At 45.7% G+C, this 27,949-nt stretch overlaps 4 protein-coding genes, 1 long non-coding RNA gene and 1 pseudogene across 6 annotated transcripts; 4 read left to right on the plus strand and 2 right to left on the minus strand.

The window, feature by feature from the left end:
* The first annotated feature begins 4,208 nt into the window (after positions 1 to 4,208).
* On the plus strand, positions 4,209 to 5,746 carry LOC100839718 (annotated as a pseudogene).
* Positions 5,747 to 7,504: 1,758 nt separating this feature from the next.
* On the plus strand, positions 7,505 to 8,430 carry LOC100840023 (BTB/POZ and MATH domain-containing protein 1-like). The gene has a single exon (XM_024461999.1). It carries the CDS (start codon positions 7,564 to 7,566, stop codon positions 8,428 to 8,430), a length of 867 nt encoding a protein of 288 aa, XP_024317767.1. The 5' UTR covers positions 7,505 to 7,563.
* A 4,353-nt stretch (positions 8,431 to 12,783) lies between these two features.
* Positions 12,784 to 18,390, plus strand: LOC100840328 (MADS-box transcription factor 7-like). Of its 2 annotated transcripts, none has more exons than XM_024460362.1 (6): positions 12,784 to 13,241; positions 14,472 to 14,532; positions 17,487 to 17,548; positions 17,635 to 17,722; positions 17,843 to 17,884; positions 18,124 to 18,390. In XM_024460362.1, the coding sequence occupies exons 1-6, from the start codon at positions 12,970 to 12,972 to the stop codon at positions 18,175 to 18,177; spliced, it is 579 nt and encodes a 192-aa protein (XP_024316130.1). In that variant the 5' UTR covers positions 12,784 to 12,969; the 3' UTR covers positions 18,178 to 18,390. The 2 variants fall into 2 exon arrangements, with proteins under 2 accessions (XP_024316130.1, NP_001288324.1); NM_001301395.1 differs by having other exon boundaries at positions 12,970 to 13,241; positions 14,472 to 14,565; positions 18,124 to 18,177.
* Positions 18,391 to 18,791: 401 nt separating this feature from the next.
* Positions 18,792 to 21,959, minus strand: LOC100846326 (nuclear transport factor 2). The gene is made up of 2 exons (XM_010237037.3): positions 21,511 to 21,959; positions 18,792 to 19,316 (listed from the first exon to the last, which is right to left on the minus strand). The coding sequence occupies exons 1-2, from the start codon at positions 21,805 to 21,807 to the stop codon at positions 19,245 to 19,247; spliced, it is 369 nt and encodes a 122-aa protein (XP_010235339.1). The 5' UTR covers positions 21,808 to 21,959; the 3' UTR covers positions 18,792 to 19,244.
* Positions 20,241 to 21,504, minus strand: LOC112271818. The gene is made up of 2 exons (XR_002965275.1): positions 20,678 to 21,504; positions 20,241 to 20,560 (listed from the first exon to the last, which is right to left on the minus strand). It is a non-coding gene; the product is annotated as an uncharacterized LOC112271818 (long non-coding RNA).
* A 2,003-nt stretch (positions 21,960 to 23,962) lies between the features above and the next one.
* Positions 23,963 to 27,890, plus strand: LOC100845713 (protein NUCLEAR FUSION DEFECTIVE 4). Its single transcript, XM_003574780.4, has 3 exons — positions 23,963 to 24,608; positions 25,891 to 26,831; positions 27,010 to 27,890. Exons 1-3 carry the CDS (start codon positions 24,273 to 24,275, stop codon positions 27,500 to 27,502), a joined length of 1,770 nt encoding a protein of 589 aa, XP_003574828.1. The 5' UTR covers positions 23,963 to 24,272; the 3' UTR covers positions 27,503 to 27,890.
* Positions 27,891 to 27,949: the final 59 nt, after the last annotated feature.

Below are 27,949 nucleotides of genomic sequence, written 5' to 3' on the forward strand. Positions count from 1 at the left end.
CATTATTTGCCGGAGGAGGTCCCTGAATCTGGGCGTTAACGCCGGTGAGAGGTGGGGGAGGGGGCAGCCGATTTGCCTCTTCATTCTCGGCACGCTGCATCCAGCTGCATTGCCGCGTTGTGTGATTTGCCGGCTTGTGGGGTTGGTCGTGTGAAAACGACAAGGCTGATCCAGCATTGCCTCGAACGTATACTTCGGCTTATCCTGCCAGGGCTTCTTTTGTTCTCCCTTCTTGACCCACCGCTGATTTCTTGTTTTCTGACGCTGGCTGGAGCCGGCATCAGGTTGATCCTGAATAGCGGCGACATGGACTGGCCCATATCGGTAATCTGGCCTGTCATCCCTTCTCTTGTTGCGGTGATCTTGATGATCGTTCCTCCAGAATGCCCTGGCAGGATTGTATGTCGGCTGCTCCCTTTGCAGTTCTGCCGGCATCAACGATGGCTTACTCGCATACATGTTGGTGATCCGAATCATCTCAGATAGGGTAGCTGGCATCTCTCTTTGCAGCTTTTGCCACAGCATGCTGCCGTGCCGGCATCCTTGGGCAAACAACGCTATGGCTTGCGATTCCACTATCCCTTCACAGGAATTGCAGAGATTGTTCCATCTTGTCAGGTAATCTCGGTCAGTCTCGTTGTCTCTTTGCTTGCACATGGACAACTGTTGAGGGCGATTTGGCCTCTTGTAAGTGCTAGTGAAATTGCTGACGAAATCTTCTTCAAAGTCTATCCAGCAATTGATGCTGCCTTTCGGCAAATTGTTCAGCCATATCCTTGCCGGCCTTACCAGCATCTGGGGTACATAACGTACCGCTTATCTCCGGTTGCCGCCTGCCACACTTACTGCAATGACATAGTCTTCCGGCCAATCTTCCGGCTTAGTACTGCCGTCATATGTTCTCGTACCCCTGGGCAGCTGGAAACCCGGGGCTGGTCTCTCCCTCATGATCCGATGCGCAAAACAACGCGGTCCCGGAGGGCCTTGCTCCTCCAGGAGCTCAGACAGATAAATTCTGTCAAGCCGATGTCGGGCATCCAGGGGCGACACTTGCCTGTTCCCAACTCGGGCTCCGAGCGGGCCGAGGTTATCACGCTCTCGCCTGATATAACCCTCGTCACCCATGACCGAGTATCCATCATCGTAATGGTCATACTGGCGATCTTCACCTTGATACGGGGGGTTGCGCCCGACACCCAGCTGACCTGCAGCAGTATTGGGTGCCGGACCCCGAGGTTGGTGTCCATGATCAAACGAGTAACGTTCTTGCTGGTCCCGACGATTGTCGCCGGGACGTAGGCCACTCTGGCTGTCATCAACCCTTCTGACCATTTGTTTCTCGGCTAGGACCGGGTCATAACGCACCGGCTGCTTATCCGGGTCAGAAATTGACACTTTTGTCTCGCTTGCTACCAGGCGAATACGCTTGCTTGTCAACTCGGCCTCCAGCATCCGCTGCCGAGTGAATAACTTGAGATGCACTGGGCTTGCCGTGCATTCTCATGTATGCCTCATTCTGCTCATTAGCTGTGCGGAGCAGCTCTTTCACGCGTAGGTGTTGTTGTCGAAGTGCCTCTCCTGTAAGATTCGCCAGCTCTTCGGCCGCAACCTCAGCAGCTCTGAGATTCTTGACAGGGGTATTGTATTTCGGCTTTAGCGCCGAGGCGTAACTTGCCGACACTGCTGGCACACCCCTGCCATCCCTAGTCATCTCGGCATTCAAGTTCTTGCCATGGTTACGCACCTCACCAACTTGGCTAGGCTTAGTAAGCGCAGTAGAACTAAGACCATGGGCTTTGTTATACTCACGGAGTGAAATATCCAGTTGTTGCCGAGCGTGAGCGACGTCAACCGCTTCCTTCAGCAGTTTTTGTCGCTCCAACTCCAACTCCGCCTGCAATCAGTTGTTGCCGGGTTAGCGTTCGACGCCACCGGCGCAATCAGCCGTTCGATGGAGGCCTCGAGCTGGGTCGGCTTCGGCGGCAGGGCCGTCTTGCCGGCTTGAGCCGCGATGTTTTCCGGCTTCTCCAAGGGGAGTTTCGCCGTTCTTCCGGATTTGGTTGGGATCGCGCCACTTTCCGCAGCGTCCCTTCCAGCATCAGCACCATGAGCCATCACCATGACCTCCACACGGTCAACGAGACAGTCGACATGCCGGCCGCGAACCGTGCGGACGGCGGGGGTGTCTTCGGCCACCACCACCTGCTCTGGGTACTTGCAAGGGCTGTCAGTAGAAACATAAACCTTGTGCATGCCGAAGTTGATGAAGCGTCCTGCACAGGGAAACGGTGTGCCGTTGAAGCAGCCCGTGTTGTTGTCGATGAAGCCCAGAGAGCCGAATCTCTGGACCAAACCGGAGACCACGCGCTCTCCAGTGGCGAGAAAGCTTCTCGTCCGGATGAAAACTCCAGCCAGCGCCGCTGCTGGCCCCACGGTGGGCGCCAACTGTCGTGGTGGTGTCACGGCAGATACCATAGGATGGCTTAACTTGGGCCCGATGGGTGAAGGAGGAACCGGAGGAGGGAGGACGTGAAGAGAAACACGCACAAGTTACACAAACACACACAGATTTACCCAGGTTCGGAGCCCTCTTGCCGAGGTAAGACTCCTACTCCTGCTTTGTTGTATTAGCCGGGATAGACAAACTCTACAATGACGCTCCTTGAGCTGTATTCGTGAGGAAGAAGAAGAAGAGATGCCTAAGTGCTCCGTCCCTCTCTACAGAGGGGTAAGGTTCTATTTATAGGCCGCTCATGTCACACTCACATGTGGGCCGACTCCTAACGTCACATTTCTTGGGGCCACCAGGCACGCGGTTTGGTTCCCTCTCGGTGACACCATAGGGGACAAGACAACTTTACTTTTCCCTGGCACCTGCAGCAAGTACCGCTATCCTCTGCCGGCTTCCGTCAGAGATTCTCTTTCGGTATTTCTTTTCTGCCGTCGCCTAGCACCGGTACGTAAGCGGCGACTGCCTTTTCCACGATAATGATGACGCTGTTTTACCCTCTGCCGCGTGGTCAGGATAAGACCGTTGAGAGATCTCAGTGTGAGCCGAGATCAAGGTGCTCGGCGTTATCCTGCAAGCTCATAAGACAATATAGTCATGCCGGTATACATTCAGGATGCCGACTTAGTGTTAGTTTGACTTTACAATGCCGCCATATATAACCATGCCGGTTTTGTCTCCGTCATCTCGGCTAGAATTGTGTCGTCATGACCCTATCCGGGATCATCCCCCCGACACTGAAGCTCCTCTCATTCTCGTTTTTGTCTGAATCTAAGAGATGAGAATGCAACGAAGTGTATTTTTTTCCCTGTGAAATTTTTGATTGTAAGAGCTGAAAATGAATCGTGTTTTTTGTTTCTGAAATCAAGCGTATCAATTTTATTTGAATGTCACCTGTTTCTATGAAATCAAGTGCAAGCTGAGAGCTACCAACTCGTTTTTGTCTGAATGTAAATATGGTTGAGTGAGTGATAGAAGGGATTATGTATTCGTGTCCGAAAATCAAATCTACCTTTGTTGCAGTTTGTTGCAGAGTAATCCTTTGAAAAATACCATGATTTAGTGATTTCTCAAGGCCTATGCGTGGATTATTCATTCTCTCTTTAGGGGATAGACGTATTTTTATTTCTCGGATTTCAAAGGAAGCACTTCTCCTCAAAATATTTTCTGGCATCTAAACCTCCTGAAATAGCAAAACCAAACCATATCAAATGGAATACCTCTCATACAGTCAAAAAAAAATGGAATACCTCTCAACTAAGTTTTGCTAATGTGGGTACATAAGTCAGCCAAAAAGGTAGATTCTAAAATCAGAAACGAAAATATAATAATTTACAAAACATACAAAAATAATTAGAAAGGCTTTTTGTTGAGGGCCAGGTCTATCTGGAGTCTGGACCCGCCAATGCATATGGCGGCATTCTGGAGCTGCTGTTCTGGGCTGAAACGCAGCGCAACATGGCAGTTAGCCTTCAACGATTGGTAGGCCCATTGAGAGGCCCAGCAACGGCGAGGCAAAACTAAAACGAACCGGAATACCAGCAACAGGCCGAAAATGTATCGAAAACGGCAAACCTAAACAAACGTGTGGGGGCCATGCAAAAAAAAACGGTTAGGCAAAAGTCTCGAGAGCAGCCCATGCACAGACCTGCCGTGTCCATGGGCCGCGATGGGCCGGAGGGTCGGAAGTATTCTTCTCCTCGGTAGGTTTTTGGCTTCGCCTACTCGGCGGCGACGCAATCCCTAGCGGCGAGCAAGTCCCGGGGAGCGGCAGGGCAGAGGAAGCGGACTCGCGGAGGACCGCGGCCGGCGGAGCCTCCACACCGGTCTCCACCACCAGCAGTCCAACTAACCGCCGCCGGCAGTTAGCTTTCCTTCTTCTTCTTCGGTTCCTCAAGCTTCGGGTTCGGTAGTTTCTGAATTTTTTGTTCGCTGTTCAATTGTGCAGTGAGCAAGGGAGCCAAGACGACGGCGGGGCCGGAGGCGCGGACCACCGTGGTGAGTTCCGCCGCCGTCCAGTTCAGCGTGGATTACCAGCAAGCCAGGCAGCTTCCCATCGGCAAGGCCGTCTACTCGGACGTCGTCTCCGCCGGGGCACACCTCTGGAGGATTGAGTGCTCCCCCCAATGGCGGCAAGGGGAAGTTCTTCTCTATCTCTATCACGCACATGAGCAAAACAGACGGAGTCGTCACCGCCAACTTGGAGGTCTCCCTGATGGTGATGGACAGGGACGGCACGACATCCAGAATGGACACACAAAGGAAACTTGAATCCTTCCGAAATAGCGGCGGCTGCTGGCGATGCTCTTGCTCCGTGGGGCAAAAGAAGAAGAAAGACTACAGTACATATTAGAGGGACGCGTCACATTCCTATGTAGCGTCATGGTCATACACAACAGCTCCTCCGTTCCCGTGCCGCCTTCAGACATTGGGATCCATCTCGGTCGCTTGCTGGATCACACGGAGGGGACGGATGTGGCATTCAACGTTGACGGCGAGACGTTCCATGCTCACCGGGCGGTGCTTGCTGCCCGCTCGCCGCTCGCCGGTCTTCAGAGCGGAGCTCTTTGGCCCCATGGCTGAGGCGACAATGTCCTCCATCGAGCGGCACGACATCGCGCCTGCTACATTCAAAGCTATGCTTCACTTCATCTAACGGACGCCTTGCCTGAAGACGCCAATCTTGGGTGCTCTTCCGTTGAGATGCTTCAGGATCTCCTTGCTGCGGCAGACAGGTACGCACTAGACAGGCTGAAGATGATGTGTGCACAGAAGTTATTGGAGCATTTATCAATTGATACAGTGTGCACTACATTAGATTGCGCTAAGACATACAACTGTCTGGAGTTGAAGAACCAGTGCTTTGACTTCATGATAAGTGGACTTTCAGCTAGCGCAGAAGCAAGGCTAAGGATAATTCACTAAACTAGTAGTGCATTTGTGTTTTTGGTTCTCTGTTCTCTTGGGCATGGCGGCATGCCATGTCCTGAACCTGGGCTTATGCTTGATGCTTTTAAGGTCTTTACTTTTGCTATACTGTTGTGACTAGTAAGATATTTAGTATCTAGCTATCTAGACCTGGCTTCATGAGTACTATGTGATCAATGCAAGCAATTCGCAACTCAGAACACCCGTGTACTGATGTTGTCATACCAAGATTGTGGGGTATTGCCATTTTCGTAGTTCAGTGTGAATTTATAAAATAACATTACATCATGACAAAAAAATCAAGCAATACTCCATGTGTCTTCTGCATCTCATGTGATTTGAATTGCGCATTGATTAAGGGCAAGACCTCTTTGTCAGATAATGCATCCCGTTTTGGTGTCAGCTTTTCTGAATCTTAGTTTTTTTGGTGCTTGCAAATGGAAGAATCAATTAGGCAGTGGACATTTGTGCATGTACCAAACTAGTTTTTGTATGTTGTATGTGTAAATGTATGGGTGATACTTCAATCTACATTTATTTTTTTGTTTTAAAAGAGTGCCAGTTTGTTGAGTTCTCCAGGTGCTGTAAATTGACATCCTGACATGCATAATATATTCTGAATGTGCTGAAGATCCTCTCCTTGCTTTTGTCTGAATCTAAGAGCTGAAAATGCAACCAAGGGTATCTTTGTTTTTCTATCAAAGTTTCTGATTGTAAGAGCTGAAAATGAATCATGTTTTTCTGTTTCTGTAATCAAGCGTATCAATGTTTTATCTGAATGTCACCTGTTTCTCTGAAATCAAGTGCAAGCTGAGAGCTAATAAGGCATTTGTCTGAAAATATAATATGCATGAGTGATAAAAGGGCTTATGTATTCTTGTCCGAAATCAAGTTTACCTTTGTTGCTGAACAATGTAATACTCGGTTTGTTGCAGAGTGCTAATCCTTTGAAGTTACCGTAATTTTGTGTTTCTATATGTGAAATATTCCTTCCTATCCCTTTTCACTTCGCGATTTCTCAAGGATAACCAGCATAAGGCCTATGCGGGGATTATTCCTTCATTACAGTAACTCATATTTTTTCGTATTTTCAGAGTCAATTTCTTTTTCAGGGGATATACAGACTTTTATTTGTCGGATTATTCAAAGAAAGAAATTCTCCTCAAACTATTTTTCTGGCATCTTAAACCCTTGAAAATAGCAGAATCAAATGGAGTAGTACCTCTCAGTCTCAGGGCAGTTTTGCTAAAGGAAAGGGTACACAAACCAGCCAATTTTTTAAGACGGCGGCCCGCTTAGAATCGTGTCCAACAGACGGGCCTGGGCCGGCCCGTGGGCCACCTGTGGGCCGCATACCAATTGCCGCAGTTAACCGCGAGGCAAATCCTACAGAAAACCTAGTTATTAGAAGCGATTTAGCGACGGCCGGGTTGCCGGTGGCTGCCGCCGACGAGCCGACGAGCGGAGGCACGGCGGAATTGCGGAGGACCTCGGTCGTGTGCCGGTAGGACGGGAGAGCGGCCGACGGCGCCACCGCATCGACCGCCGCCACAAGCAGGCCAACCGCCGCCGCCACCTCCGACCGCTACCAAGCCAGTGAATGCCCTCCTCTCCTCTGCTCGTAAAATCTTCTTCGGTTCCCTAGCTGGACGATTGTTTATCCTGTGAAATCTTGTGATGTGCACTGCCAATTTAGCGGTAATCTGTTGTTACATCTGCTTTAAAATTTGTTCAGTGAGCGAGCGTGCTAGCACCGACGGCATGGGCGGAGCCACCGTGGGGGCACCTAGGGCACGTGCCCGGGCTCCGCGCCTCCTCTTGCCAGAGCTCCGGCGACCTCCGACGGCGAGTGGATCGTCTCGAGCACGGCGTGCCCCTCGTCGCTCTCGAAAACGGACGCACACATCGATTGTTTTGGGCCACAGCGCCACTTCCCGACCCCCTCAGCCCCTCTCCTGCTACATGGGCCTAGTTCTGACTGAGTGTTTCGGCCTGTTACCTTAATCTGGCTCTCCCTTGGGCCTTTGGGCCTGGTTCTGGAGCCTAACAGCTGATCGATCTGGAGCCTGGTGCCCAGGCTTTCACGAAGCTCTGGCTCCGCCTTCGGCCCGGAGGCGCAGACCACAATGGTGGGTTCTGTTGTCCAGCTCAAAGTGAACTACGAGAAAGCCAAGAACGGCAAGGCCATCCACTCCGATGTCGTCTCCGTCGGGGGACACCTGTGGAGGATCGACTGCCACCCTCGTGGCGTGAGTGAGGATTGCAAGAGCGAGTTCATTTCCATCCTCCTCCAGCACATGAGCAAATCCGGAAGCGTCACGGCCATCTTCGAGTCCTTCCTGATGGACAGGGATGGCCAGCCATCTTCCAAGTACCAATTAAGGTCGTTGCCTCGATCCTACCAAAGCGATTCCTGGGGATGGGGTCAGTTCATTGGGAGAACTACTCTGGAGAAAGACTACTTAGAAGATGGACACTTCTCGATTCTATGCACCATCATGATCACAGATGACAGCTCTATTCCGGTGCCGCCTTCAGACATCGGGACTCATCTTGGCAGCCTGCTTGATCGCGCTGACAGGACGGATGTGGCATTCATCGTCGACGGCGAGACATTCCATGCTCACCGAGCGGTGCTTGCTGCCCGCTCGCCGGTGTTCAGGGCGGAGCTATTCGGCTCCATGGCCGAGGCTACAATGCCCGCCATCACGCTGCATGAAATTGTGCCTCGAACATTCGAAGTTATGCTTTGGTTCATTTACACGGATGCATTGCCCGGAGACAAAGAGCTTTCGGACTCTTCCATTGAGATGTTTCAGAATCTACTTGGTGCGGCTGATCGGTATGCACTTGACAGGCTGAAATTTATCTGTGCGCAGAAGTTATGGGAGAAGGTGTCGGTAGATACAGTTTCAACTATCTTAGCTTGCGCGGAAACATACGAGTGTCCAGAGTTGAAGAACAGGTGCATTGACTTATTTGTGGCTGAGTAAAATTTCAAGAAGGTTATTTTCACCGAAGGTTATGGTTCGTTAGTTATGAAATTCCCATCGGTTACTGCTGAACTCAGCAAGAGGGTTTGGCCATAACATAGCGTGACGCATCTACATGTGTACAGTTCAGGCTTTCAAGCATAGCTTTAATATGGTGTTTTGAAGAATTTGGTGAGTGCTATCTGATGTCTTCTCTAGCATATTGGGATATGTTCTACTTGTATTTGGTAAACTAGGGGGAGCCTGATCTTTAAAAAATCCTTCTTGCAGAATCTTCTCCTTGTGTAGTACTGTGTTAAGTTTCTGCCAAGCAATATTTGATAGGTGAGAAGTGGATTTTCAGATAGAACAGATGCAAACTTAAGGAGATTTTGCCAAAGTAGTGTATTTGTGTTCTTGATCTTTGTTTACTTTTGCTATGCCGATGTAACTACTAAGATATTTAGTTTCTACCTATCTAGACTAGGCTCCATGAGTACTATATGATCAATGCAAGCAGGTTATAACTCAGGACACCTAAGGTGTGCTGTTGCTATACCAAAATTCTGGGGTATGACCTTTTGTTTAGTTCTGTTGGAACTTTCTTCTACTGCATGATTGTTTTATAATTGAAATATGTGCTGCATTCATCATGACAAAAAATCAGGCAACACTACATGCATATTCTGTCTCCCATTAATTTGAATTGCGCAAGGGCGAGACTTCTCTGATAGATAATGCGGCAGGTTTTCTTGTTTTTTTACAGCAGCAGGTTTTCTTGTTAAAGGTGTTAGCTTCTCTGAATCTTGTATTTTGTGTGTGTGTGTGCTTGCAAATGGAAAAATCAATTTGGCAGTGAACATTTGTGCATGTAGCAAATTAGTTTTATGTGTTTTGCAGATTTGAGTATGTTGTATGTGTAAATGTATGGGTGAAACGTTAATTTCCATGATTCGTTTGTTTTAAAAGAGTGCTAGATTGTTGAGTTGTTCAGGTGCTGTAAATTGAACTGATGACATGTATATGTTCTGAATGTGCTGAAGCTCCTCTCCTTGTTCTTGTCTGAATTTAAGAGCTGAGAATGCAACCAAGTGTAAACCGCTTGGCTTCGCTAGATGTTTCCCAGTTGCCAAAATGCTGGGATAATTTATAGCTGTGCTTGAAGACATGAATATACAATATATTGTTACTTGTTTTTAATTGGTGACATTTCTGAAATGAATTTCTTGGGTTTTGTTGTGTAATGCCTATCATGTTCTCAACGGTTGGCTTTTTTTTTTTTGACGAAACGTAGCTTCATTTGGATGTGCCTCAGCTTGGGAAGCAAGCAATGTCTCTCGGTGGCTGTCTGTTTGAAGTGAGAATTGAAATATCCTGCCTATTTTGCAGTTCCTGTATGCACAAAGTTTGTATTGTAAATGTCTCGAGAAGTGGAATCGTATCCCATTCCTTAATGATAGACATTCCCCGTGGAGTACTTTACTATTGTGCAGCAAGCAGGACATTATTGATCTCTAGTCCATTTCTTCTTCTTTTTTTCATTCTTTCTGAATCAAGTAGCATCTGTAGTGCTTTTGCACTAGCAAGTAATAAAACTCCGTCTACAACCTCGGATGTCTTGTACCATGTTGAGGTCTGTCTTTGTTTCTTGTGTTTATACGGGTGTATTTTGTTCATGACCAAACTCAATCGTACCGATATTTTGGTCATGCCCATTTTATCTTGTTTGGATTGGTCATGACCTGACGAATATTTGGTCTTGTTTGGATTGTTGCCAAAATATTGGTAAGCCAATCATTCATGACCAACTTCTAGTTGTTGCCAACTTTGGCCAAATCTTGAACAACCAAAAGTACAACTAAAATATTGGTGCCCAATTTTTGGCGAGGTAGGGCTGGGCTAAAACCAAACAACTGCAATCAATTTGGTGAGATATATTTGCAGCAAGTAACATTTTTATGCCTGCCTCTCAGTGTTCATCGCTGTCCACGACGGAGCTACTGTACCTGTTCGCTGTACATCCTGTCCTTGCATCCAAAACATGAAAAGCAAAAACGTCTGCATCAGCGAGATGTGCCAAACATCTTACCAACGAGGAACCAATCTAGCTACAGTATGATATATGCTCTTGGAGCTGACAGTATTGTGGATGCCGATTAATGTTCTCCTGATCAACTTCATCACACCGTGCAACTTGCATATAGCTCCATCCAATCGATATATACGTACGATCCAAGTGCACGTGGCAAAACCCTTGGGGTCTCTTTCTTTGAATCCACATGAGGTTTATCTTGTTACTCTATGAAGGTTGGCGTATTTGTTTTATTAAGACAACAATTGACCAAGATTTTTTTTAGGAAAATCACACTTATAAGCAAAAAAATTTGAAGATGAATTTATCGTATAAATTTTTCATATCTCAAAAAACATATTAATAAAGTATTTTTTTTTCAAAATTTTGTTTTAAAAAAATCAAATACGTCAGTCTTTATGAAAAACAAAAGGTATTTCTCAAGAAGTTCCTTAGGCAATGGAGTACTAGTTCTGAATTTCTGATAGCAGCTTCCTTTCTCACACAGTACCCACGAGAAAAAGAAACAGAGATAATGCGAAGGCTTCTTCTAGTACCGGGTGTGGGACGAGCGATCGAGTAGTTCAGTGCAGAGAGTCTGTAAGAAAAAGAAAACGCAGAGGGAAAAGAAAAAACAGGCAAGCAAGTGCATTTCACAGTCAAAGAAAAAGGACGATGGATCTCTTCCCGACGAACTTGTTCATGGTGTCGCACAGAGGAGAGAATCACAGTAAATGGCAGAGATATACTCACGTTTTGGATAAGATCAAAAGCGAGGTACCCTGCTCTAGTCTAGCAGCAGCAGCAGAGGCGATGCGATTTACTCCTTTTAATGTCGTCCACGTTTTTCAAGGTTGGACTTTGACTAACAATTAAACCAATTATATGTAGATTATATGTTACAAATTTTATATCGTTGGAAACGTTTTTGAAATACGAATCCAATGATATAAATTTTGTAACACATAAATCTCTAATCATTAGTCTAATTGTTGGTCAAAATAAATCTTAAAATGAGTGCGTGACATTCTTTGTGAAATGGAACCTTATCCTGCTCGCAGCACAGAGGAGCCAAGTGGACTGGCTGGCCGTGTGGGCCCACTGCGTCAGGTCCAATACACTTGGCCTCTCCGGCTTGAGGTGTACTAGGCTGTGTCTGTCCTTTCGACGTCCCACTCAGAACGTCTATGCGTTCAACGAGAAGGTTTTTTCTGTTGCTATTGTTGCAATGTGGTGTGTATCGTCTTTATAATGTTGGAGATATGATTACCTGAATGTATCTAAGACCTCTTTTAGTGACCTCCGCCCGTGACGAAACTCACGATGAAAGGCGTGAATAAAATGAACTGGTTCATTGTGACGGAACCAACCCACTCAGGTATAAATCATGTACTTGATATGGTTGCTCACATCTATTTGGATTAAATCCAGAATTTAACCGGCGATATTCTTTCGACAGTAGCTGATGTACCCGTCAACCGCGAGGCTTCGTCGGTCGGCTCGGTCTCTCTGGATCTGTCGTCTCGGTCTCTCGAAGGTACTCATAGGGGTAGGGTGTTGTGAACGTTTGCGTTTGTATCGTGTTTTAAAAAAAATCATAATAAATACGGTCAAATTATTAAGTCGAAGCACCTGCAAAAAATGGAGTTCTACTTATAGTGTTATTATGTCACTAAACACTCTTGTCTTGTTTTTTATGCAAAGAAATAAAAGAGGTGGATCGTAGAATCCTTTTTTTTTCCTTTGAAACACAGATCACAATGTTTTTTTCTTTCCCTCGTTCCTTTGAATCATAATGTCACTAAACACTCTTGTCTTGTTTTTTATGCAAAGAAATAAAAGAGGTCGGTGGATTGTAGAATCCTATTTTTTTTTTCCTTTGAAACACAGATCACAATGTTTTTTTCTTTCCCTCGTTCCTTTGAATCACAGAAGATGAATAATTTGATTAAAAAAGCAAGTTTCCTATTTCTATATTTTTTTTTCTCCGCTCTTCTCACGAATCAGAGACACTAAATTGGGTCCATTCTCTTTGATTGGCGCTTTGTGGCAGTAAGGTAGAAGTTTCCGACAGGAGAAGGGCCCGTCCGAAGAGCAAATTGGAGAAGAGGAGCATATACATAGCGGGAGCTCTGAGCCGTCGGATCCCGATCCAAGAGCCAATAGCGCACACAAAGCAGCGAAACACCGGGTTTGGCATGTCGACGAAGCAACACGTGTGTGCGTCCGGGGGCTCGAATCCTTACGTTTCCACGGACAGTGTGGGCCACTGTGCGCGCGTCCTACTGGTGCCGTACCTCTCCGATGGAACTCTGCCATGGCCTGCCCTCCACAACTTTCTCTCGAATCTCTCCCAGCTCCCCTCCCAGATTTAATCCCCCTTTATATCCCGCCAGCGGCCACCTTAATTCCCCTCTCTCTGTCCCTCAGTTTAATTCTTGGTGTTTTCCTTTTGCTCGCTGAGCTGAGCTGAGTTAGGGCGCGCGCCAATGGAGGAGAGGAGGATGTTGCAGGAGCAGCAGCAGGAGGAGGCTCATGGCCATGGGGGAAAGGAGGAGGAGGGGAAGAGGAGGAAGAAGCGTGGGAAGGTGGAGCTGAGGAGGATAGAGGACCGGACGAGCCGGCAGGTGCGCTTCTCGAAGCGGCGGAGCGGGCTGTTCAAGAAGGCGTTCGAGCTGTCCGTGCTGTGCGACGTCGAGGTCGCGCTCATCGTCTTCTCCCCCGCCGGACGACTCTACCCGTTCGTCTCCTCCGAAAGCAGGTATATATGCATATATACACAAGGTTTTGGGCGTCGATTTAGTTTGCTCCTTTGCTGACTGGCTGCAGCAAAATCTTCTTAATCCTCACCGGCTAATCCCTTGTGTATATACTGTATTCATGTGTCGGACATGCATATATCTGCACTACTGCTGAACTTTTCCGTCTCTTGCGCTGTTCTTGCATGCTTAAGTTGCGTTTTCTTGTTTTTCGCCTAGCAGTAATTAATAGCACGAGCACACAGATCGCCGCCGTAGGTCGTGTTTGATTAGGCCAGGCGCTGGAGTTCGAGACTGTTGTGTTAATTTTCGACTTCACAAATTAAGGGTGAAGCCACATCGATCTGCTTCAAATCTGTGCAAAAAATGCAAGGTACTCCTATACATGTAGTTGCTGACCGATAGCCAACGACGAAGAAAGAATCTCTCTGATTTTATGTTGCGTTCCATTAATTTTTGCAATGAGGAATTAATGGTTGCTTTCCTTCTGTCCGTCTAAACACCCCTCTTCATGTACGTATGTGTCTTGTAGCTTAGTTTTCTTTCTTTTGTTTTCCTTTTTGTGGTTAATTTGCAGTTTCATGCACCAAGTAATAAATTGGAGATGTGCTGCCGCGTGTCATGTATATTGTTGTAAAGGCTGTTCAGCGTACATGTAACAGTATATACATGTGTGTTGCACGTACAGCTACTTGTGAGCCAAATTTCGAAATGACACACACATGTTTGAATGCATGCATAAAATATATATGCAACTGCAAATTAAGGCATTTAATTTCCACTATCTCGGTTTCTTGGAGGTGCTCACGAGGATAAGATGTGCGTACGTACGTTCGTAGAGGTGAGTGCACATTGGTGCTTGTTGTGAGCGTCTGCGTTTTGTATATACCATGTTTTTCAAAATGATAATATCCAACTGCAAATTAAGGCACTTTCCACTATTCACAAGCCACTTTTTTCTTCTCCAAGCAATTGCATATATACATGTACGTAGTTCTCATAGTGAGACTGTCCTTTTAGTACAACAGCGAGTATCGTTCTTGTGCGAAGTTATAGTGTGGTTTAAGCGCTCTTCTACGATGTTAACAGATCACTGCATGCTTAACCTCGCAGAAAGGATTATTTCTGAAAAAATTATATATTAACTAGTTGACAAGCCGTTTACTATTTTTTTAATCTACCCTTCAGCTGGATTCGTATTTAACTTCCTGTTTTGTGCATTCGTTATGCAGCGTTGAGGAGATTTTTGGTCGATGCCGGCATCTTCCCAACACAATAGATCTCAATATTGAGGTACGAGATCCTCGAGTTGATCACGATATACAGGTGAGAAGACTTATACTTTGCTATATATGTTAACATATGAGTATAATAAGCAACAGTTTGTTGTTGTGATCACGCTATCTTTCGACTGATCCAGTCTTTACCACTTGATTGTTGGGTAAACACAGCATACACAACGGAGAAAATAACATCTTAGAACTTTTTATGGACTCTAGCTAGGAAGTGAAATATTTGGTTTTATACAATGTTATATCCTATATTGATTTATTTGCATTTTTTTGTAGTTTCTTTTGTGAACTTTCAAGTAGAAAATGTTTCCAATTGATCGTAAAATGGATGCGTCCATCCTCCATCCACACACTAAAGCTACAAAACAGAAACCCTGCCCGGAGAAGTGCTCGCTACAGTGAAATATATATTGATTCAGTTGTAACATTGGCAAAGGACAAAATTATATGGAGAAGATAGTTGCCTTTTTCAAAATACGTACATCAGCAAACACCATTGCACACCAAGTGTCCAAGCTTTGATGTAACCTATGAAATAAAAGGTAAACATAACATTAGCGAGCGGAACATAGTAGAATGGCTAAATGAAAGCATTTAAGTAGCTAAATGCCTAGATGTATGCACATTACCTTTTAGTACATTCTTTCTTCTTGCTGGATCATATTGAATCTCCTCTTTCCCAACTCATGTCTTCTGGAGCATCTTGTGATGGAACTTTTAATTGAGATAAATGTTATGTTACCGAAGTTCAAGTAACCACTAGTATCCACCAATCACTAAGATGGGACGTTAGGCTCTCTTTAAAACTGCTTTCCTCCACTAATAAGAAAAAGCCTACCAGTGGCGGTCTGAAAAGGGGATCGGTGGCGGGTCACTAGCTGGACTGGCACTGATCGTGCGCCAATGGCGGGCATGTATAGAACCGCCAGTGATCTATTTTCCGCGGGGGGGGGGGGGGGGGGGGGGGCAACGGGCACTGATAGGCCCGGACATAGCCCATTATAGCAACCCCAGGACCCGCGGAGGCACCCACAGGTCACCAGTGGCGGGTTTGTGTAAACGGCCATATAAAGGGGGTCCACAGTGTCCGGTTTCTGAAAACCGCCACTGAAGGGGTCAATAGTGGCAGGTTTGTGTAAATGACCATTGAAAGGGGGTCAGCAGTGGCCGGTTTCTGAGAACGGCCACCGAAGGTGGTCAACAATGGACGGTTTTTAAAATGGCCACCGTGAAGGGGGTACATGAGAGGATTTTGTAGTAGTGCTCTCGAGGAAACCAAGTCCCCAATCCACTATGGATAGTGAAAGATCGGTATGGTGGTAGTTTTGTGTACGTGAAGTTGATTCACTCTAGCCGTTCCCACATGGACTCCCTCTCAATAGTACAGCTTTCCTACAGTTCAATATAAATAAGAAGTCGTAAATACTTCTATGCTTCTTTACTTTTTGAGGGCGACAAATCGTCTATAGCATTTGATATCAAATCTGAAAACACTAAGTGCACGATTTAGTCCACATCCATGTCATGTTTTCATTAACACCAAAACAATTAGGGATAGAAATAGCCTTTCAGGAAAAAAAATCTAGGATCACCATTACAACATGAAAGGAAGCATGCGACAAATGAAATGGTTTGAGCTCTCTATGCACGACGTGATCACACTAGTCGCCTGATAGCCCCTCTTTATTGTATGGCTTTGTATCCAACAATCTGGTCTCCCCGTGAACACCTTGATACCGGTCAACCTACGAAAACCTAGTTAGCTAGGCATCGTATCGTACCTTTTCCTTACATGCATTGTGCTTGAGCTTGATGGGGATGACCATGCTTACCTCACGCAGTAATCCTTCTCTTGATCATGGTTGTTTGGTGAAGGCTCTCAATATTGTCTCGATGGGCGGAGGCAGAAAAATAGTTTAACAGGTGCCAAATCAGAAAGGACAAGAATTAGGGAGGGCCAAAACACATAAATAGACACTTTGTAGTGTAGAAAAGTAGGGACCTAGGCGTGATTGTCTCCCATGTATTCTCAAGCATATATCTTCTCAGGATGACGAACAGCTTCACATATATGGTGTCCTCACTTGAGGGTTGTTCCTTCAATGCACACCCATGTGTAGCACCAAACCCTTAAAAAATACTACTCCGTATAACATAGCACATGGGTTAGTTCCACAAAGTACAATATAAAGTCTGTTACCATACGAATAGATCACTAAATCTCACGTGGTATATATTCACGCTGGTGTGTACATTGATGTTGCTGTGTTGACCAACTTGAATCTAAACCTTGGAGTTCATCTTGGTCAACCATCATCTTCTATTCTTCTGCATGCATGTTCTATCTTCATATATTTAAAGCCTCAATGAATTCTTTACTTGAATTTCTTTCTCCAAAACTTGATCACTAATGGGTAAACTTAATTATGAGCTCAATATCATGACCATCTCTTGAAGCCATAGCTTTAATTCTTCAATTGAATTCGTCACTCTGAAAAAAAACTTATTTACCGACGTTATACTCCATTTATATGTACAGCCGCAATTTCAACTGATGGTCTTAAAAAACAAAATGCAACTGCCATAAGAAAACATCTATAGTGCATTGGAATTCTGTTTAATATTAATTACGGCCCTGTAGCCTAAAATCATGAAGTAAACCAGGAAGTTTATCTTTTTCATTACTGACCAGATATTTCTTTTTAATTACATCTGGTCGCTTGAAATCTTGGAAATAAACCAGGAAAATTTCGAAACCAAATGTTGCATTGGGGTTCACAACCCGCTTGAGTTCATATTAGCTGATGGTGATGCTGGTAAAAGTTGGCAACAGACAGAGTTTAGTTCCAAACCTGCTTACCAGCAGCATCCATGATCATATGTTCTAAAACCTGATCATTGATCTAAATTTTAATTCCTTACTTGTCTGAATCTTTTCCGATCTTCTTTGGACAGATTGATCTGAATGAGCAGGCAGCACCAGACCCACTATCTGATTTAAACCACTTTGCTGACTGGTGATTTTCAGTTTTTCACACACATTTGTAAACCTGAATCGACGTTGTGTCGTCTAATTTAGATGGTATATTTTGTGTCATTTCAGGATCCTGGAAATTGATGTTAACTCGATGGGCATGGCTGAGCTAAGACGTTTTGAGGAAATTGTTTCTGACGCTCTGACAGTTATCAAGGTCATATATATGTATATGAAATGGACCTGCATTATAATCCCATTGCAGATAATGTTCTCATGCATGGCGAATGTGTTTATATATACAAGAAGTTTGAGAGTTGCTTTTTTTTGTCTGCAGAACAATCTGAGGATGAAGGTGTCACAGCTCACCCAGACCGAGGTTAGTTTCAAAAGCTATCAAATCTCCAAATTAAGTTCAGAACAATAGATCAACCAAATTAATATCTATACCCGGAGAGATTATAACAGTTGTGATTAATTAAACTCATCTGATCGATAAGAATTTAACATCTGGTAGTTGGTAACCTTGTATTTCTTGTGAGAGAATCTTCTGACAGTTAGTATTTTAATTTTGGGGCTTAATGACCTTGTATTTCTCTGTCCATGGCAAAATTAAAGAGAAACCCACAGGAGAAAGCGAACAACTTGTCAAGCCAAGAATCGGAGGAGTGAGACTCTGAGAAGATGATGGAGGGGAGGGCATATTGCATATATACACTAGTTGTGTCTTCAGGTATCGATTTTTTGTCGGCGAAACGGCAGGGTCTCTGCTATCCATTGCGTCATCTTGTATCAAACGCTTGTATTTTACAGTGCGTGTGTTTTCCCTAAAATTAAAACCTAGGAAAGGAAATAATTCTGCAATGTGAATTCAGTACTCCATCATGTATGGCCGGAGAGAAGAAAAGGCTGTCCAGCTGCAACGGGGCTTGGGCCGGATGAATTATTGAGTTAGAGCGCAAGGCCCAGCCCGCCCGCTGAAAACGGTAGAGCGCAAGGCTTTGAGGTGCACGCGGCCACGCGGGCAGCACGGACAAAGCTAGGAGTTCCAGCGAGTAGCGAAACGTAGGCTGTACATTCGTGATAACGTTTACTTGATTTGCTAGTTCAAAATTTGAAGATTTGAAGGCTGGCCTAGAGATACATGCAGAACCCCACTTGCCCCTGGTGCTCATTTTAGCAATGGGCAATTGGGCTCCATGAAAGTGAAACAAAGCAGCGAGCTTGCAGTGCACTTTCTATGGCACACCACACGAGAAGCGAATTCAAGTTCAAAGAAAAACAAATCATGCAAACAGCCATATATAGTATGCCTTGTCACAGTTTGCTACGATATGCATAATAGATTACAGCATGCATCCTGAATCCTACAGAACTCCAGGTCTGATCCATCTGCCTATGTAGCAAAAATAGAGGTGAAATCCATGACATGGATAATGGATAAGTAACACAAACCAACCAACCAAAAATACAAACCCAGAGATGTCACACATGAATAATAAAACTTGGACAGGTTTCGTCAACATTCCAGACAACAGCGTTAACCCAAGCAACGACAGTGCACAGGACACACAAGAGAAGAGAAAATTCTGGCAAATGCATATGAAGTCTAGCAATTCCTTGTGATAAATTGCACCGGTTGGCAATCAAACAAAAGAGTCTGCAGCATCGTTCAGTATTTCATCGTTCTAACACAAATCCCTGACCCAGTTCCTTGCTGACAAAGTTTTCGGTTTTCCTTAACCATAGTTCAGACGGAACATGTCATTCTGCACATAGAAGCTCCCACCAGCTGGCAGCAAATGGAACATCTGCAAAAATAATCAGTGTACCACAAGGTTAGCAAACACCAGGCATCCTAATATGGACAGCAACTGACATAATTTTCATTCACATTAGGATAACAAGGAACAGCAGTGTATTTCAATGGGCAATCTCATCCTGTCGGGACACGCCTAATAGTATATTCATGCCAACAGAGAGTGGCTACAAAAGAGCTGAACTAGGGGCCATCCGAAAATCAAGAACCACACAAGAGCAGACAGTTTGTAAAAATGCAACACGAAGCATCATATGTCTTGCCAAATGAGAACTTGTTTGATGATAGGGGGGGGGGGGGGGGGGTAAAAGCTTGATCTAGGTTGTCCTGACTCTACATAAAAATGTGCAGCGGTGATTATTAGGGTTATAATAGATAGATGACACACAAATGTCATATCAGTTAACATCACTAGCCAACTAAGATGGCGAAGGGGTGTAGGTTATTTCACTAGGAAATGGGTTGACATCCGTTCTTTGGTAGTCATCAGAGAATGTTCTCGCATTTATATGTAGAAACTTGTTGCCCGTTTCACATGCAGTATACTCGACTTCAGGAGGCAACTCTTTCTCTCTCTAAATGAGCAGCTAAATAAGAGTACATCACAGATCACACAACCATCATCTAATTAGTGCATGGTAAAATGAAAATGAAATGGTAGGCAATGAAACTTAGAACCCCACCAATGCAGTAGATATATCACAACCTAAGACTCTGAAAGGCTACCTTCCAAAACTCTACTCCTTCCGTTCCAAAATATAAGGTGTATTTCAATTTCTTTGACCAAGGCTTTGATCAAGAATTACTTCAATGAACATGTGACTTGTGTGATACAAAATCATAACCATTAGTACTTTTGAATACAAATACAATGATATCAATTTATTTCAGTTATATATTAATGTACTACTAATTGTTGGTCAAAGGGAACGAAATACGCCTCATATTTTGGAACAAAGAGAGTACAGAAAATTGCTACATATACCACCCACCCCTCCCCAAGACACGTCAAGCACAAATACTAAGTTTGTAACACTAGGGAGAAAACAACTCATTATTGCAGATCAAAACAGAATTCGAGCTCACATATGAGCCACGAATCACACAAACCACAGCAAAACAAGCACAGTTGCATATCAGTCCTAATTTCTCACAATCAAGTGAACAAGAAGAAAAAATCAAAAGCATCTTCCATCTCGTGGTGCTCCAGCAAGAAGAAAATGAAGGGATAATGTTCTGCAGTACACACATAAGAGTAATACTTGATCAGACTAACCATTTTCTCATATTCAAATTTTATGCACCAGTTCAGAAATCATCCATAAATGTGATCTAGTAGCCTTGAAATCATACCAAAAAAATGTAGTATTGATGAAACATCCACACGTCCATATTTCACTAGCATGGCAAGAATTGCACAGCACCAAACCATGGGACAGGCTGGGACCCAATAAAATGAAGGATCACACTTCAAAACACAAAACTAGCTAGATTGGACCAATAAAAATAAAATCCAATGATTCATCAACGCACATTACTAGTGATGAAACAACCTAAAGCAATTAGAAACAAAGAGCACGCTCACTACCAAATTACCTGCCATGATATGCTCCTCTGCCAGATTGAGAAAATCTAGGGACAGCAGAGGACGGAAGTAAACAAACAACTAACAGTAACAGATCGTATACACAGCTAGATGCCAGCTGGGTCGTATAACAGATCATATATGGAGGACACAGATCGTATAAACTAACAGTAGAGGAAGTAAATCTGAAAACATTGCTAGGAAAAAATAGAACTCCTACCAAAAGGAGCAACCTATGATGATATAACGAATAAGGATAGAGCACAGCTCCGAGACAAAAATCTAATAACATGGCAACTCACAAAACCAACACAAGGCCCGCTTCCGAACGAAATAGTAATTGCGCCCAAGTATACTAAGCAATCGAGTACCGCCTATTGATTACACAACGCTAGGAGATTGAGCGGACCCAGCCATCGTAACAGTGAGCACAGATCAGAGAAACAATTATTCTGAACAAATCGAGAGCCTTCCAGGGAAGGCCCCGTGACTGGGATTTGGTACTGAAACGATCGCAGGAGCAGTAACCGCAAACTAGATCAGATCAGCACGAGACAAGGACTAAACAAGGGAAGCGGAGGGAAGGGGATCGAATCGTGACCTGGGAGAACTTGAGGGGGTGCTCGCCGGGGCCGGTGGTGATGGCGCCGGAGACGAAGACGAGGACGCCGCCCTGGGGCCCCGAGGGCTGGCAGTCGACGGTGTCGATCTTGTGGTGGCACTGCTGGAAGGGGAGGGAGCCGAGCTTGCCGGCGATGGCGGCGGAGCCGAGGAACTTGTCGCCCTCGAAGGTGAGCATGGAGCCGTCCTGGTACAGCCCCACCAGCGCGCCGCGGTTGGCGTCGAACGTCTGGTAGTAGTGCTGCACGAACGCCTTCGCCACCGCGTCGGGGTCCATGGCCTCTCCTCTCTCTCCCTCGCCGCGCCGCGCCTCGCCTGGGCCCTAGGGTTTGGAGCTCTGGATGCGGCTTGGCTCGGAGGCGGAGCTCTTGGATGCGGAATGGGAAGATGGGTTCGGGAAGGGGAAGAAATAATTGCTGGCTGCTAGTGATCTGGATTGGCCTTGGGGAGTTGGCGTGGGAAGGACGCTACGCACTCGGTGCTGGGCCCGTCGTTGGGAGGAAAGCTGCGTTGGGGCCCTACTTTTGTTTTTGTTTTTAATTTTAAGCGGCCCAGCTGAGTGATGTGTCCAGAGTGTCTGGATTATGGGCGCCTGGTGTTCATGGGCTGGGATTGGACCATCAGAAGAAAAAAGATCACTTTGTGTTCGTGTGCTAATAAGGCCGTGTTTATATCGCTACAAAAAACGTAGAGGCAGTTTAGTCTAGTTTTTGAAAAAACAGAGCTTGTTGCGCGAGTTACTTTATCATTTATTATCGACTCTAGATATTGTGGTGAGTCTGCATTCACTCTACCTTTGTGAATACACTTATTCTTGAAATTTTACTAACCGAACCATAATATTTCTATCGAAAAAGTTAAAGAGCCTTATAGACAACCTAACATTCTTGCAGAATATATAGCTTTTCAATTAAAAAATCGAGTTTCATTCCGAAAGGCAATAAAAAAAGCCATTGAATTAACTAAAAAAGCAGATATAAGGGGAGTCAAAGTAAAAATAGCGGGTCGTCTCGGAGGAAAAGAAATTGCACGTGCGGAATGCATCAAAAAGGGTAGACTTCCTCTCCAAACAATTCGCGCTAAAATTGATTATTGTTGCTATCCAATTCGAACTATCTATGGAGTATTAGGTGTAAAAATTTGGATATTCGTAGATGAAGAATAACTAATCTTGTCTTCGCATTCTGTGCAGTGATAGAATAAAAAATGACAAGAGCCTTTTTTCCCGAAATCCCTAAAAAAAAAAGAAATTATACCTCTTTCTATAAGATTTAATGAAAATTGGTAAATCATTTAATATAATTGCTATGCTTAGTGTGTGACTCGTTATTTTTTTCTTTAAAAAAAGATGGCACTCATTTGCCACGAGAGAAAACACCCGACATCAGTTCATTCGTACTTATCACTCTAGTCATCGACAGCCATAAGAGAAGTTCTCACATTCCCAACCTTGTTCCTTTCCGAAATACGAGATGTTCAATTTTTTGGTAATATCAAATAAGTATATTACAAACATATCTATCATCTAGCTTTAATAAAAAAACTACTCCCTCCGTTGCATATTCAGAGATAGGGTAATTTAGATTTGTAAATGTTCATAGATAGTCTTTCCGTTCCATAATTCTTGTCTCGAATTTGTTTAAAATGGATGTATATATTCTTAAAAAATATTTAGATACATGTAATATTTCGATAAAAATTATGCAACGGAGGAAGTAGTTTTTGTAAATAAAAAAATCTACAGCATCTGGAAGGAAAACGGAGGAAGTATTACGAAACAAGTGCACCGAACTGAACTGTAGGTTTGGTTTGTATCTACGCGCAGAATTTGCCACGTCGCGAAATTTTGACTCCACTGTCGTACGATAGAAACACCCGTGGAAAAGATAGTGGATCCGCCGCAGCCCACAGCCCCACAGGACGTCGGGCTAGACGACGTAACAGTAGTACTCCGTACGTGCTCGCGGCTGGGTCTACCACGTGCTCGCTGCCGGGTCGTTAAAAGAGTCAGACAGGGAAACCAAAACAAGCTCTGTCCCGGCCCCCCGTCCCGTCTCCTTCGCTGGAAGAGCTCTCCCGGCTGCCGCGCGCTGCGACGACACGCGCGACGAACGAAACGAATCCACACGTTTCGGCGGCCACGTCATCCCTCCCATCCACGCCCGCAGAGTCCCGACCGATCGTGGCGGCGTCTTCTCGTCTCGCTATTCACTACTCAGCCCTCGGCTCCGCGATCGACATCATCATCGCTGTGTTAAGAAAAGTTTGGGCCGGCGGGCGCCGCACAGTGTCGTGTCAAACTCCGGCCTTGTCGCCTTGCACCCCGCACGGGGGCCCTACCAGACACCGAGAGAGAGGGAGGGAGAGAAAGAAAAAAAGAAAACGAGCTCCAAATCGCCGTGTCCTTTTCGGAGGGAGGACAACACATGCTTATCAGCAATCAATAGCGCCAGCGCCAGCGCCCAGCGGAGCCCGCCGTGCCGATCCTTGCCGCTTCTCCCGATCCCCATCCCAATTCCGGCCGCTTCCCCCCACTTCCCCGGGCCCCGGCCCGCTCGCAGCTGCTCCCTCGCCTCCAACACAAGCCCATCGACCGGCTGCTCGCGCGCCGCCACTTCGTCTGCTTCGGATTCAGTTCAGCCTTGAGTCTCGCTCCCATTGGATTCCCTTCCTTCCTTCATACGGAGCGTTGATTTGGGGCTGAGGCGCTGCTGCTGCCACTGCGAGCGCGGCGCTGCGGCAATGGTGGAGGCGGGGAGCAGGGTGCGGGGGTTCCTGAGGAACCGGTGGCTGGTGTTCGTGGCGGCCATGTGGATGCAGTCCTTCGCCGGGGTGGGCTACCTCTTCGGCAGCCTCTCCCCCGTCATCAAGTCCTCGCTCGGATACACCCAGCGCCAGCTCGCCGGGCTCGGCGTCGCCAAGGACCTCGGCGACAGCGTCGGCTTCCTCGCCGGCACCCTCTGCGCCGTGCTCCCGCTCTGGGCCGCCCTCCTCGTCGGCGCCGCCCAGAACCTCGTCGGCTACGGCTGGGTCTGGCTCGCCGTCACCCGCCGCGTCCCCGTTCCCCCGCTCTGGGCGGTCAGTCAGATCCCCTTACCCTTTACTTACTGCTCTGTCAATTACTAATCCTTCCGTTAATTTGTTAATCCTTCCGGGTTTTTTTTTTGTTCCTTAATTTCTCGATCGTTTCTGGCAATTGCATTGTTTGGTTGTCGCATCCATGATCCCATCTCGCCATCTGTCCTGTACTTGCATCATCATGCATGTGCTGCATTTTTCTATCTAGTATAGTGATTTCTTTAGCTTCTTCCCCGTGACTTTCTCTTTGCTAATTGAGGCGTGCACGATGCTGTCATCAAAATCCCATAAACTTAATATGCACTGCTTGGTGATGTCTCAGTTTCATGTTCATGGTTTCTATTCTACGGAGTACTGAGTTGAAGCTTCCGAGATTGGGATTGGAAACTAATCACGTCCAGTGTCAGATGCTCTTTTTTCTACAATTAGTGAGCATGTGAGGCTAGTTTTCTGATCGTTTGGGAACAAGTACCAGACTTGCTTTTAGAAGGCCGCGGCGTCCTTGTGCTGGAATACTGTTCCAGCTGGACTTAAATGCCTGTTGTTCTCCCGAAATATCGAAATGCTGTATTCAGAAATCCTTCCCAGATCTTCGATGGCTCAAGCAATTAAAAACAATTCTGCTGCATGACATGTACTAGTATATTTTAGCAGAGGACCTGTCGAATATGCTTCCTAGTCATCCAGGCGTACTTATTTTCTTCTTAGAAAATGTCAGTGGTCGCTTTCTCGGTTTCCATGCATGCGCCTTTAGTTAACCTTCGCTGTACAGTCCTAGTTAATTCAGTGTTCTATTCTCGGGAAAAAATCAGTGTTCTTTTTTTCCAGTAGATTGAACTATCTCCAGTCTAGAAACTTCACTAGTTCTAAAATTTGTGGATGCACATTGAAATTAGGATTAGGATGTCACATAATATGCTTCGTTTTACGACATAATTCTCGGCGTGAAATTTTGAAGAAATATAAGACAACTCCAGCAGAAACACAAGAGTTATAATGTTATAACATACTTATGTGTAAGCAGGAAGTTCTTTTCTTTCCTTTTGATACAAGATTAGCTGTCCACGAGACAAAGCACAGCATGTTGTTTTCAGTCACTTCTGAACCGTCCTAAAAAAAAAGTCACTTCTGAACTGAAAGTCTGACAGACAGTTCTCTTGCATGTTCTCGATAATTAGAAAATATTTTGTCCTCTGATCTGATCGGACCTTTGTTTACCTATTGTATTCCTTAAATTATTTGCACGTTGGATCTTGCACTGAAGTTTACCGTCTTTCTGCAGATGTGCATTCTAATCTTTGTTGGTAATAATGGTGAGACATACTTCAATACTGCTGCGCTCGTCTCATGTGTTCAGAACTTCCCCAAGAACCGTGGACCGATTGTTGGTATCCTCAAGGGATTTGCTGGTTTGAGTGGTGCAATCCTAACACAGATCTATGCAATGGTACACTCGCCTGATCATGCTGCACTGATATTCATGGTCGCTGTTGGCCCAACAATGGTTGTCATCGCTTTAATGTTCATCGTCAGACCAGTTGGAGGCCACAGACAAGTACGGCCTTCTGATGGTATAAGCTTCACGTTTGTATACAGCATCTGCTTGGTCTTGGCCGCTTATCTGATGGGAGTGATGCTGCTTGAAGACCTTGTTGGCTTGAGCCATCCGTTGACAGTCCTGTGTACCATCATTCTAATGGTCCTACTGATAGTTCCAATAGTCATCCCTGTGATACTCAGCTTCTTCTCAGACAACGATGAAAGTATCCATGCAGCACTGTTACCATCACCTCGGAGAGAAGAAGCAAGTGCGTCAGTACCGTCGAGTGAAGAGCAACATGAGGTTATACTCAGTGAGGTGGAGGATGAAAAACCAAAGGAAGTTGATCTACTTCCAGCCTCAGAGAGGCAGAAGAGGATTGCTGAATTGCAGAATAGGCTATTCCAGGCAGCTGCTGTTGGTGCCGTCAGGGTTAAAAGGAGGAAAGGTCCACGGCGAGGAGAGGATTTCACGCTGATGCAGGCACTGATCAAGGCAGATTTTTGGCTTCTGTTTTTCTCCCTTCTGTTGGGGTCAGGATCAGGACTTACCGTGATCGATAATCTTGGGCAAATGAGTCAGTCATTGGGCTATGAGGACACCCACATTTTCGTGTCAATGATTAGCATCTGGAACTTCCTTGGACGTGTTGCTGGGGGCTATTTCTCAGAGATTGTTGTCAAGTAAGAATCCGGTAGCACCTCTGCTGACCTTTGCGTGCCATCTGATGAGTAGTATTTTGCATCATATTGAATATCATTCTCTAATCGCAACTTACGTAGGCTTTTCTGCAGCACTAATTTTCTCTGTTTCAAATACAGGCTCTACCTTTGTGATTGTTAATTGGCACCTCTTTTTCAGGGACTACGCATATCCAAGGGCGATTGCCTTGGCAACAGCTCAAGTATTCATGGCAATTGGGCACTTCATCTTCGCGATGGCATGGCCGGGCACAATGTACATCGGCACACTGCTCATCGGGCTCGGGTACGGCGCGCACTGGGCGATCGTGCCAGCCGCCGCCTCCGAGCTGTTCGGCACGAAGAACTTCGGAGCGCTGTACAACTTCCTCACCGCCGCCAACCCGGCGGGCTCCCTGGTCTTCTCGGGCATCATCGCCAGCGGCATCTATGACCGTGAAGCCGAGAAGCAGGCTCACCAGCACGGCAACTCGGCATTGCTAGCTGTGGTCTTCGACGCCGCTCCGGCCATCAAGTGCGACGGTGCCATCTGCTTCTTCCTCTCCTCGATGATCATGTCAGGGTTCTGCGTCATCGCCGCCGCCCTGAGCACGATCCTGGTCCACCGGACGAAGGTCGTGTACACGAATCTGTACGGTAAACCCCCCACATGACGGGGATGGATCAAAGCTCCAAGAGTCATCGATCCTCCCTTGTTCTTCTGAATATTCTTCGGGTAGCAGCAGAAGGGCGTGAAAGTTTTGTTTTGCTGTGTTCCTTCTGTTTATGAGCTATACGTACATATCCTTATGGCACCAGGACTACGACTACGGACACTACTGGTGGCTACGGATGGGAGGTCGAGTATATCATCATCATGGAGCATCAAAGTGCATGTATTGGGTTCTTGTGTATTTTGACTGAACAACATTTCAGTGTTGAGCTGCAAATGTTGCATGTACATATGGTTATATGCTTCATCAATTTGTCACGGTGGGTTGTTTTTCAGTCGTCTTTGAAAACTGGTAGTACCACATTAATTTACCCAAGTTTAGCAAGTTAGCTGCACGGTCCATTTTGTGTTGTTTTTGTGAACTCTGTAATTTGGTCTGGCGCCTTCT

Source organism: Brachypodium distachyon, chromosome 3, assembly GCF_000005505.3.
Source record: "Brachypodium distachyon strain Bd21 chromosome 3, Brachypodium_distachyon_v3.0, whole genome shotgun sequence".
NCBI classification, from domain to species: domain Eukaryota; kingdom Viridiplantae; phylum Streptophyta; class Magnoliopsida; order Poales; family Poaceae; genus Brachypodium; species Brachypodium distachyon.